This window comes from Prionailurus viverrinus, chromosome D2 (assembly GCF_022837055.1).
Source record: "Prionailurus viverrinus isolate Anna chromosome D2, UM_Priviv_1.0, whole genome shotgun sequence".
Classification (NCBI taxonomy): Eukaryota; Metazoa; Chordata; class Mammalia; order Carnivora; family Felidae; genus Prionailurus; species Prionailurus viverrinus.
The window spans coordinates 88,225,580-88,237,540 of record NC_062571.1 but is presented as its reverse complement, the minus strand read 5'-3'; the positions used below and the strand labels follow the sequence as shown (position 1 = coordinate 88,237,540).

The 11,961-nt window shown below is 59.5% G+C and overlaps 1 protein-coding gene across 3 annotated transcripts; it reads left to right on the top strand.

Annotated features, from left to right (window-relative positions):
- The first annotated feature begins 1,727 nt into the window (after window positions 1-1,727).
- CALY (calcyon neuron specific vesicular protein) lies at window positions 1,728-10,710 on the top strand. Of its 3 annotated transcripts, none has more exons than XM_047824420.1 (6): window positions 1,728-1,813; window positions 7,894-8,048; window positions 9,031-9,144; window positions 9,743-9,856; window positions 10,060-10,387; window positions 10,561-10,710. In XM_047824420.1, the coding sequence occupies exons 2-5, from the start codon at window positions 7,914-7,916 to the stop codon at window positions 10,360-10,362; spliced, it is 666 nt and encodes a 221-aa protein (XP_047680376.1). In that variant the 5' UTR covers window positions 1,728-1,813; window positions 7,894-7,913; the 3' UTR covers window positions 10,363-10,387; window positions 10,561-10,710. The 3 variants fall into 3 exon arrangements, with proteins under 3 accessions (XP_047680376.1, XP_047680375.1, XP_047680374.1); XM_047824419.1 differs by lacking the exon at window positions 1,728-1,813 and adding an exon at window positions 7,706-7,786 and having other exon boundaries at window positions 10,488-10,710; XM_047824418.1 differs by lacking the exon at window positions 1,728-1,813 and adding an exon at window positions 7,708-7,786.
- The last annotated feature ends 1,251 nt before the right edge of the window (window positions 10,711-11,961 follow it).

Genomic DNA, 11,961 nt, shown 5'->3' with positions numbered 1-11,961 from the left:
GAGACACTTTGTAAATCATATATTTGATAAGGGACTTGTATCCAGAATATATAAAGAGTTCTTAGAAGTCAATAATAAGACAAACAACCCAACTGAAAAGCATTAGGAACATTTGAACAGGTATTTCACATAAGCTATGTAAGTGGCTAATAAATCCATAAAGAAATGCTTGGTTAGTGTCATTAGTTATTAGGGATTCAGGTTCACAACATAGTGAGATATCACTCCATGTCCTAGGTCAGCGCTAGGGACAGAATTGTTCCTCCCAAAATTTCTTATGTTGAAATTCTAACACTCAGCACCTTGGAGTGTGGCTGTATTTGGATATGGGATCTTTGAAGAGATAATTGAGTTAAAATGAGGTCATATGGTGGGTTCAGTGTGGCTGGCTCAGTCAGTGGAGCATGTGGCTTTTGATAGTGGGGTTGTGAGTTCGAGCCCCGAGTTGGGTATAGAAATTAAATAAACTAAAACAAACAAACCCCAAACAAACAAACAAACAAACAAACAAAACCAAGGTCATACGGGGTGGGGGGGGCCTAATCCATTCTGACTGGTGTCCTAAGAAAAGGGAGTGAGGACACAGACACACATAGAGGGCCGACCATCCGAAGACACGAGCCAAGGACAGAAGCCTCAGAGGAGGCCAACCGTACCCACAGCTCGATATCAGGAACTCACTCCGACGTGCAGCCACCCAGCCCATGGTGCTTTGTCACAACGGCCCTAACTGACCCATGCAGATGGCTGTTATAGAAAGACAGGCAGCGACAAGTGTTGATGACGAGGGGAGACTGGAGCCCTCATAACTTTGCTTGCGGGAGTGTAAAATGGTGCAGGCCCTCTGGAAAAGTTTAGCATTTTCTTAAGCTAAATGTAAACTACCGCCTGACCTAGCAGTCCCACTCTTAGGTGCCTACCCAGGAGAAGTGAAGGCCTCTGTCCACACGAAGACAGATAAGACAACGTTCACGGCAACGTTGTCAACAACAGGCAGAACTGGAAACGGTCCGGATGCCCATCAGTGGATAAAACGGGCCCACCCATACCACGGGGTACTATTCAACAGCAAAAGGGGGTGAATCACTGACACCTGCTGTTTTCCTTGCCCTCTCACACCAGCTGGGAGCCAGGATGCGAGGCCTGACCCCAGCCAGGGGGTCCTGTCCCCCACAGCACCCAGCCGGACCCCAGCCAGAGGGCCCCGTCCCCCACAGCGCCCGGCCTGACCCCAGCCAGGGGAGCCACAGCACCCAGTCGCTGCGCAGACGCCTACTGAGCACTTTCTCTGGGCTGCGGCACAGCAGTGACCGAGGGTGACAGGAGGGCCCTAGGAAAGCCGACAGCCCAGGGGTTTTAAGCAGGGAGACACGAGGAGGCTCTGCTCCGGGGACGTGGAGGCCAAACCAGCCGCGCCTGAACACAGCCGGCCGAGGGCAGCAAGACGGCGAGTGTGAGCACTGACCAGGGTGGTGGGGCAGGGCCTGGACACCCTCAGGCGAGGAGCAGCCAGGGCTCGGCCCGCCAGGGTGCCTACCCCCCTGCAGCGAGGTGGTGTGAGTGTGTGAGGCGTGTGTGTAAGGCTATGGGGGAGCCCAGGCCCAGCTTCGATTGGGGGGGCACCGTGGGAGGGGAGCGGCTGCAGCAGACGCAAGTACTCCCTCCACCAGCGTCGCCCAGGCAACAGCAGCCTCGGTCTCGGCTCGGCCCCTCCCCCGCCCCGCCCCGGCTGCGAAGCGTCTGGAACCGCGTCCTTCCTCCGCACCCTCGTCCTGCGACCGCGTCCTGCAGCAGCTGCCCGTCGGAGCCGCCTGTGAGCCGTTTCCCCATTTCTCCTGGTGGAGCGGGGGGAGGGGGGCGAGTGTGCACGGGGCAGTGTGCACGGGTGTGTGAGGTACGTGTGCAGGCGCGTGTGCAAGGTGCGTGTGCAGGGGTGGGAGAGTGTTGGGGGGGGGGGGCACTGCGGCTGAGCCGATGGCGGCCAGGCCGAACCGGGGTCTTCCTTTGGGGGTCTCTGCTGACGGAGCGGGGGTGCTGACCGCAGGCCTCCCGGAGGATCGGGGGCCTCCGCGGGGTGAGCCGCTGCCTGGACCTTCCAGAAGAACCCTAGGTGTCCAGCCTTGCAGAGACCCGACGTGCTGCCCGGATCCCCCACCCTCAGCAGAGCAGGGCAGCTGGGTGGGGGTCGTGCTGGTGACCGCAGCCCCTCGTCCCTGCAGATCTGAGAGAGCCATTGGGAGCTGGGCGTCCCCTGGGTAGGGAGGGGGCGCCAGTTGCGTCTGAGGGTGGGGGAGAGCAGGGGGGTGGGAGAAGCAGCGAGGTGGAAGGCGTCAGACGAACCAGACCCCGGGGAAGCGCTGCTGGCATAGAGAGCGGGGTGGCTGTGGCGGGGGCAGGCGCGCGGAGGGGTATCTTTCCAGAACCACCTGCCGCAGACCCAGGACGCGGGGCCACAGGTGGCTGGGATGCGGGACCAAAGCACTGCTGGGTGCGGACGTAGCTTCCCCCAACTCGGGCCTCGCGGGGCGGGGCTGGGGCCTGCAGTCCACAGACCCTTAGACCAAAAGCCAAGCCCACGACCCGCCTGCAGGGCATCTGGTGGGGCTGCGGCGAGGGCAGGGGCGGGGGGCGGAGGGCCGTGCGGAGCGCGCAGCGCCCTGCGCCCCGCAGTCACATGCACGGCCGCCACGCGCAGCACGCTCGTGCCCAGCCCGCACAAGCGCGCGCCCCGGCGCCCCGGCGCGCACCTCTACCCGTGACGCAGCACACCGCGGGGGGCGGGGGAAGTGGGGGCGCCAAGGCGAGTCTGTGACGCACGGATCTGCCGCCCGGCTTCGGTCGGGTTTTCAGCCGAGGGCCTCTGCCCTGCCTGGCCGTCCGCGTGTCCGTCCACCCGCACGGCTCATCCGGTGCCCCTTCCCCGAACGTCGGAGAGGAGCGTGCACGGCCCCCATCCAGGAGGGCACAGCGGTGGGGGGTGGGGGGGAGGGGGGAGCGGATGAGCTGCTGGAGAAGACGCAGTTACGGCGCAGGGTGGAGTGAGGGGGGCAGTGGGAGCAGCAGGGGCGACCCCCCAATTCCACGGAGTTCTGTGTCTGTCGTGTGAATGAGCCCAGCCAGCCTTCCCGGAGGGTCCCCAGGTCTCAGCGAGGGAAATAAATGTTCGGGGGGAGGGGGTCCCACATGCAGCCCAGCCCCCTCCCCAGCATTACGCCTGGTGGGAGGGGCACGGAACCAGAAGCGAAGGGTCCAGAAGGTCCAAATGGCTCCTTTCCTTCGTGAAGACTAGTCGTCGCCAGCCTCCGTTGCCATGGAAACCCGCGATGACGTAACCTGGACGTCACACCGCGTCGGAGGAGTTGGAGCTTAGGTTTGACTCCAAGAGGACCCCAGAGGCGGAACCCCTTATAGGGAGAGGCTTCCTGTGGGGAGACTGTGCAGACCCCGCACACACCCGGCCGGCCTTCCAGCGGGGGTGGCCAACCACAGATTGACGGGAGTGCGGGAGGCGACACACTGTGCCCCTCCGCGCGCTCCTCTGTAAATCGAAGCCTGGGGGGGGGGGGGGGGGGCGGAGCTCCGCCGCTAGAAGGCCCAGGCACACCCTTCCCGCCCCCGCGAAGCTCCCCTCAAGCCCTGAGCTCTCGTTGCCCCCACCGCCCCCCGCTCCCCGCCCCCCCCCCCCCCCCCCCCCCCGCTCTCCTGTCAGTCCCTCCCTCCGTGGCCCCTTCCCAGCGCTTTGGAGCCACATTTCCTTCCTTGCACTGGAAAGCCCGACATCTCTGTTTCTATTCGGGTGGTCCCTTCTCCATCTCTGCCTCACCGAGCGCGGACGTGGTCTGCGTGGTCCTCGTGCAGACTAACCAATTGGTGCAAATGTGCCCCAGGCGGATCCCCTGCCAAGCCAGACTGTCCTCAGGAAAAGCCCTCCAGCAGGGGGTGGGAGTGGGGGGCGCTTTGCCGTCCTGTAAGGGCGCCCGGGCCAGGCTCGTAAATCCAAGGAGGAGCCCCAGCTCAGGGCCCTAGTAGGACCTCCCTCCCCAGGGCGCCCGGGAAGTCCACGATGGGGGCGCTCCTGTCTTGCCTGCTTCTCTGGCCAGCCCCACAGAGCTGCTTCCTGGCCACGCCTCCCCCGGTCCTACACAGCCCCGGCCCCCTGCCCAGCACCTCGCAGGTTCTCCATCCTGGGCATCTCTCCGCCTCTCTGCCTCTGGGTAGGAGCGCCTCCTCTATATTCCCACCCTGACTGCTCACATCCAGAACCCACAGCAGGGCCTGCCTGGCCTCTGGGGTGTGAGACTGGCACCTGTGGGCCTGATGGGCACCTGCGCTGGTGGGGCTGTTCCAGGGAGACGCATTTGGGGGTGGCGAAGTCACCCTAGGACAGAAGTTTGGGGTTGCAGAGGCACGGCAGTGTGTGTAGGGTGGGTGCTGGCCTTGGCGAGGGAGGGCCCCATGCAGTGGCCAGGGTAGGAAGCACAGCCCCTGGGGCTCTGCCCTTCGTCCTCACAAGGAAGAGGGTGGGGCGACAGCCAGGGCACAGTTGCCAAGGAACTCACCCTGTCTGCTCAGCATCCTGGGGGAGGGCATGGGGTGGCCGTGCCTCTGCCATCACAAGAGGTCCTAAAACAAACGTGCAGCCTAGTAATGTAACAGAAGGGCACCCCAGCCATCCACCATCCAAGCAAAGACTAGAAATCCCAACCCAGCCCCGACGCAGCTCCCCTCCCCGAGGGGCACCGCCTCTCAGACTCTCCAGACACAGGAGCAACGATTGGTCCGGACCCCCGGAGTGCGTGTCTAAATGCCGCCGATTGGTTCCTAAAGGTTGCAGCTGGGGTTCTCTTACTATGAACCTTCCTTTGCGCCCGGCTTCTTTTGGCCACCGTTGTTTTGTGGGACTCAGGGCTGCTTTTGCGTGAAGCTGTGACCGGTCACTTCCGTTGCTCCAAGGACTCCGTGGTAGGAACACCCCCATTTATTTACTTGTGTCACTCTGGGTGATATGTGGTGCTGTGTGCACATTCACGCCCACCCGTCCTTCTGCTGGGTGTCCACGCTGGAGTGAGGGCTGCTCGGCGTCGGACGTTGAGTGGATTACGTGAGCGGAGGCCACCCACGTGGCATCTCTCCTGGGTCCTGACAGGCTTCAGTGTGTCCCCTTAAGCTGGTTCTAATTTATCTCCCTCGGGGACTAGTGAGGGTGAGCACCTTTTTAGTATTCGTGGCCATTGAAATCTTTTTCTGTCCATTTTTCTATTGGGTTTATCTTTTTCTTTACCAACTTGAGATGTCCGTTTTCTATTGTGGTATCTGCCCTGCGTTGGCTTCCTCAGGCCGCTGTGGCAAATTACCGCAAGCAGGTGGCTTAAGACAACAGACATGTATTTTTCCATCGGCTCTGGAGACGAGAAGTTGGAAATGAAGGTTGGGGCAGGGCTGTGATCCCTTTGAGGCTCTAGGGAAGATCCTTCCTGCCTCTCCTGGCTTCTGGATGCCCCATGTGTTCCTGGGCCTGTGAATGCATCCCTCCAACCTTCTCATCTGGACCTGAGCATCTCCCCGTGTGCGTCCACATTTCTCCCTTCTGCAAGGACACCAGTCATTGGCTTAGGGCCCCTGCGGTCCGGTATGAGGTCATCTTAGTTACATCTGCAGAGACCCTGTTTGCTAGTGAGGTTACGTTCACGGGTGCCAGGGGTTAGGGTTTGAACGTACCTTGTTGATGAGCCCGCAAGTCCTTTGCCAGTTGCATGTCGCAAACATCTTCTCCCAGTCGTGCTTTCTGTTTCCATTCTTTGAAGCTGCGTTTTAATAAGCAGCAGTTCTTAAACTGAATGTAGCCCTTTGATGGTTAGTACTTATTTGTCATACTGAAGAACTCTTTCCCTCCCCCAGACCAGGAAAACATTCTCCTGTAGTGTCTTCCAGACGCTTTCCCAACTTAGCTACATCCACATGGAGTAGATTTGTGTGTGTGAGGTGGGGTTTCGGTGCCTTGCTCTCCATGTGGACACATGTTTATCGAAAGGCGGCATCTCTGTCATAAATCTGTGGTCCGTGTGCACAGGCGTGTGTATACCACGCATCTGTACCACAAGGCTGCGCGACTGGCTGCACCTGGCGGACGAATCCTACCCCTCGGTCATCTTCAAGGGGTCACGTGTTCTTGTCCCCTTGGTTTTTATATAAAATTACGATGCCGGGCATGTTCACACACAAAAGAATTATTTTGGGCTGTGGATTGGGTGTATTGATTCTACAGATACGTTTTGGGGGAAATGATATTTTTAAACATAGAACCTTCCCAAATCCATGACCATTCCCTACCCCACTTACTGAAAGAATTTAGGTCTCCTTCAGTGTCAGTAATGTTTTGATTGAGGTTTTCCATGATTTTCTCATTAAGTCTGGTCCTGAGTGTTTAATATTTCCAATGCCACTTAAGTAGAATCTTTGAAAAGCTTATTTCCTAATCTGTTGTCACTAATGACCCCTGAATACCTTGGATGACCCTGCCTCCAAGAGGATGGCCTCACTCTTCAGCCTTTGTCACTTATCTGTAGAGTCTCGTGGGTGTTCTGCACATACAAGGTGCTTCATCTGTGAGCAATGAGAGTTTGGCCTGATCTCGTCCAGGCCTGTTTTCTCTCATTCGTTTTCCCTTCCCGACAGCTGGCTAAAACCTCCTGCGCTGTGATTTATAGAACTGATAATAACAGGCCTTGATATCTCCTTCCTCACCTTAAAGGCAAAGCTTTCACTGTTTACACTATATAAGGACAGCTTAGAGGTTTTTGTGGATAACCTTTATCATCAGATTAGGAAGTTTCCTTCTGCCCTTAAAGTGCTAATAGATAATTAAAATAATAAATGTTGAATTTTATCAAATACTTCTCCAGGTATTATTGAAGTTAATCAGGTGGTTTTTCTTCTGTATTCCTTATGGTGAAAAGACTGATCACTTTTTTAAACAAATATTTATTTTGAGAGAGAGGGGCAGAGAGAGAATCTCAACAGGCTCTGAGCTGTCAGTGCAGAGCCCGGCGTGGGGCTCGAACTCACGAACTGTGAGATCATGACCTAAGCCAACGTGGGACGCTTAACCGACTGAGCCCCCCAGGCGGCCCTTCCTTTCTTTGTTCTTATTTATCGGTCAGCCTAGAGGTAAAATCGTCTTGAGCTCCCGAGAGGGGGGTGGAGAGGGTGGGGGGGCTGTGCGCTCCTCCAGGCACCTCCGCTGTCCTCGGCTGGTCCTGTCTCTCGTCAGGGTATTCCAGCCCTACTACTGTGCTCTGTGCAGTTAGCATTTGGATCTTCTCACTGATGTCCTTTCTGTACCTCTTCCTTACTTCCTGCATCTCCAGGAGGTTTGTCAGATAGAACACAGGACGCCCAGCTAAACTCGAATTTCAGACAAATAACTTTTTGATACGTCCTATTTTGCATATTACGTGGGACATAGACGTCAAAAAACTTTCCATTGAAATTCAGATTTAACCAAGTGTCCTATATTTGCACAGTCTGGCCACCCTACTCTCCAGCCTTCTATCTGGGATCATTTTCTGTTGAGCACATAGCTGCCCTTGGAATGTGCTGGAATGTGCTAGCAGGTTGGCTAGCTGCCGGCTCTGCCGGTGTTGTGTGTCTGGGCACTTCCTGGTCAGAGGCAGCACCCCTTGCATGGCTCTGGGACCCAAAGGGAGACCAGAGGGCAGGAAGGGACTAGAAGCCTATGGACGAACACACCCGCTTTGTCCTGGGAGATTGGCTTGTCCCGGCCCAGGTATGAGGAACACAGGGGTCAGCTGGGGCCCTCTGGCTCCTGCAGCAGCCGGCATGGACGTCTGCTGGGTGCTGAGTGGCCAGTAACCTTGCGTCTACTCTGCGCAGGACGAGGACCAGCCATCACCATGGTGAAGCTGGGCTGCAGCTTCTCCGGGAAGCCGGGCAAGGACCCCGGGGACCAGGATGGGGCTACCACGGACAGCGTCCCTCTGATCAGCCCCCTGGACGTCAGCCAGCTCCAGCCACCATTCCCGGACCAGGTGAGGGCCTAGACCAGCATGAGGGGGTGAGGGGCTCTTCTCAGCCTGCCCTGTGCATAGAGGGCAGTGGGGTGAGTTTATGCAGATGTGGCCTCCCCCAACGTGCAGGAGAGCCAGCAGAGGTAGAGCCGGGCTGGACCAAAGCCCTAGTCGGCCATGGGTGATCCATGTGACCTGATCAGCTCTCTGGTCACCCAGAGTCACCCTTTCCTCATCCGTGAACGGGGGTCACTGTGAGGACTCCTACAACATCTTGCAGACAGTGCCCAGCCCATGGTGCTGCCCACAGGCGCTCAGGAAGCAAACAGTTCCCATCCTTCCCTGAGGGCCTGAAACAGGGTCCTGGGGCAGGTGACCGATGGGGACCCGCTGTCAGGAGGGATGTGTGAGAAGCAGGGCTCGGCTCTAGCGTAGCCCTGCCTGACCCCACACGAGCTGACTGGCATCAGGACTTGTCCCAGAAGGAGGGAGGGGGCAGGCAGCTGAAAGCTTTTGTCTGGGGGCCGTGGGGATGGGAGCACCTCCCAGTGATCTGGGGGGGCAGCAGCCGAGTCCGCCACAGGTCTGGATCTGGCTCTCAGTAGACACGTGGGAAGGCTCAGTGCTCACCCCTTGGGAGCATTCACAAAGCACAGGACTATTCGCCTGTGCCCCAGGTGGTAGGGGCCTCAAGACTCTGGGAGCCAGAGGAGAAGTCAGGGTGGACTTCCCAGAGGCAGGAGCCAAGCTGTGGAGCACCTAAAAGGGAAGCTCCTGGCCTGGCAGGGAGAGCTGACTGCAGCCCCCAGACTAAGGGGCTCCCTGTGTGGTGTGGACAGGCCCCAGGGCCGCCCGGCCCAGCAGGCTCTCTGCCTCCACCTTCCGTTGGCCTCAGCTTGTAGCCAGTGGAGCCACTAGGCAGTCCTGGCAGATGGCCAGCACCCACACCTGCCCCCGCCAGTCCTCCCGGTTCAGGGTCCTCCTGGGCCATCTCTTTCCACAGGTGGTTATCAAGACACAGACAGAATACCAGCTGTCCCCCCCGGACCAGCCAAAGAAGTTCCCCGACCTGGAGGCCCAGAAGCTGGCCTGCAACCACCCTGAGGAAGGACGCAGGGTAACCCAACCCTCCTGGGCCCATGGTGCCCAGCGGTCAGTTCCATGGGGAGTCAGGGCAGGGGAGATGGCGAGGAGGAGGCTGCAGGCCATGGGGGGCCACGTCTGGGCCAGGTTGGCCGGGACCTCTTGCTCACTCGCCTGCTCTCAGGAAGAGAGAGGGACAGGACACCACCCCGTTCAGAGGCCTTCATCCTGCTATAAAGTGGATGAGAACAGCATCTGCCTTCAGAGGGGCTCCTGCCTTGAGCCACCCTGGGCCCCACCTGCTCCTGCTGTGTGTCCGTTTTCCCTTAGTGACCCCTGGGTTTTCTAGGTACTATGGAAAGTCACTTATGCTATATATCTGGCTAATATTTTCACCCTTCCTGTTTTTTTAGCTCTTAGGTTCACTAAATGGTTTTGGGGTTTTTTTTTAAATCATTTTTTGCACACCATTTCTAAAACCCTTTATTTTTCATTAGTGACACCTGTCATCTCCTTTCCTCTGTTGTTTCTGAGACAAAAGCCAAACAGAAGCGAGCGGGGCTGTGTGAGGACCGCCCTGGTCCTTCCAACAGCTTCACACCCCCCTCCTCGGGTGTCTCTCCTTCCCGCAGCTGCCCACGGCGCGGATGATCGCCTTTGCCATGGCGCTCCTGGGCTGTGTCCTGATCATGTACAAGGCCATCTGGTATGACCAGTTCACCTGCCCCGACGGCTTCCTGCTCCGGGTAAGGCCTGGCCAGCTGGGTGTACGGGGTCGGGGGTGAGGCGGGCAGTCGCGACCTTACTCTGCTCGGGCGGGGGCGGGGGCGGGGAGGGGGGTGTCCCTGTGGAAGCACTGAGGTGGGCTGCCTCCCCTCCGCTTCTCGGGCCACGCCCAGGGAAGACCCCTGCGGCCCCGCCCTGATCCCCCCCCCCCCCCCCCCCGCAGCACAAGATCTGCACCCCGCTGACCCTGGAGATGTACTACACCGAGATGGACCCCGAGCGCCACCGCAGCATCCTGGCAGCCATCGGGGCCTACCCGCTGAGCCGCAAGCACGGCACGGAGACGCCCTCGGCCTGGGGGGAGGGCTACCGCGCCGTCAAGGAGGGACCCAAGGCGCCCACCCAGGCGGGGTCGGCGGCGGCGGCGGCGGCGGCCACCGAGCCCCCCGGGAAGCCCTCGGCGCCGGGAGAGAAAGAGGCGGCGCGGAAGGCGGCAGGCAGCGCCCCGCCCCCGGCCCCCCAGTGATGGCCCCTCCGCACCTGCAGCCCGGGTAGGTGTGCTCAGGCGGCATGGGGGTCGTGGGCAGGGCGGGGGTCCGGTGAGCTGGAAGCCGGGGGACGGGGTTCAGCCTGGCACCTCTTCCCACGCAGGTGGGCGGCGAGGGGGGACGCGGGCCCACCTCGCAGCGCCGGCTCTCGCCCCTGCTTCCCTCTGTCTTGGCAGCGCCCCCTGCCGGCACCTGTGACCGCCCTCGCCCGACGCTCTCCCATCTCGTGGTCGTGCCCCTGCTTCCAGGACCCCTCGCTGACGCCCCCTGCCCCCGAGCTTGCAGCTCTGTTGCTTTTCTCTAAGTAAAGATTCATATCCACCTGGGCCTCTGTTTCTCCTGAGCCTCCTTGGTCCCGCTGACCTTTTCCCTGCCTTCCCAACCCCCGCCTGGGTGAGCGCCCGCTTCGTGTCTCCTCTACTGCCCGGAGGGAGCCCCGAAGGATCCGGAAGAGCAGCAGCCACCGTGGGGGTGGGGGTGGGGGCAGTGAGGCAGCCCCGGGAAGCCGCGGCCACGCAGGGAGAGGGGGAAGGCCAGCGCCCGGCGTGCACAGGCCCAGCGCTGCCGGGCTGCAAAGGAGTAAGTTCGCCTCTATCCAGGGCTGGGCTCCAGCCCTGACTGCTGCTTAGCCCTACATCCAGTGAGGCCCTTCCGCCTCCTACTGCCGGGCCTGGTCCTCACACACCTAACCCGTCGACCGGAGCCTCTGAATCCCCCTGTTCTGGGCAAGCGCCCACATGTGGTTCCTGCCCCAACCGCCTCACACAGGCACAAGTCACTGAAGAAATGAGCAAATGCATGGTTCCAAGGGGCCCGGGCCTCTGGAGAGGGGATGTGAGCCCATCCCTGTCTGAAAGGGGTCCCCACTCCTGGAGCACCCCTATCTCCCATTCCCTTGGAGCTAGAGGGGTGGTGGGAGGTCTGAGGATGTTGGAGCTGGCAAGAGTCTCTTCACCCAGCCCACAGCACCCCCCCCCCACACACACACACTACAGCACTTCGAGGCCTCAGGTCTGTTCCCACCGGGTGAGAGGTAAGCTCCGGCCCTAGTACCAAGGGCTGGGGTTAGAGATAACAACCTTGCAGGCTCATGCAGCCAGAACTAGGAAGGAAACAGGCATTTTCTGCACTGAGCAGTGTCAGGTGACATGGGGGGGGGGGCCTTTTTGGCCCTAGTGCAGTCCTGTGAGGGGACACAGGGCTGGGCACTCAGACTGAGTGTGGGACTCTGACCTCCAGCCTCCAGCCCAGGGAGGCAAGGTGAGGGGTCTGAGTGGCTTTGGACAGCAGGCAGTGACCAGGAAGTGGATGAGACAGGTGTTTGAAGGAAACCATGGACATTCTGGAGGGGGGGGGGGGGGGCTTCTTCACATCAGCCCCTTCCCTGGGTGGGCGGGGCTCAATCTCTCGACTCTGGGATCATGACTTGTCCCAAAATCAAGAGTCAGACCCTTAGCTGACTGAGCCACCCAGGCGCCCCTCCATTGACAATTCTTGTCTGAATCAATACTACTATATTTTCCACGTGGCAATTATCTAAATTCAGCACTTTTCCTACATTTAGTGGTTGACATTCT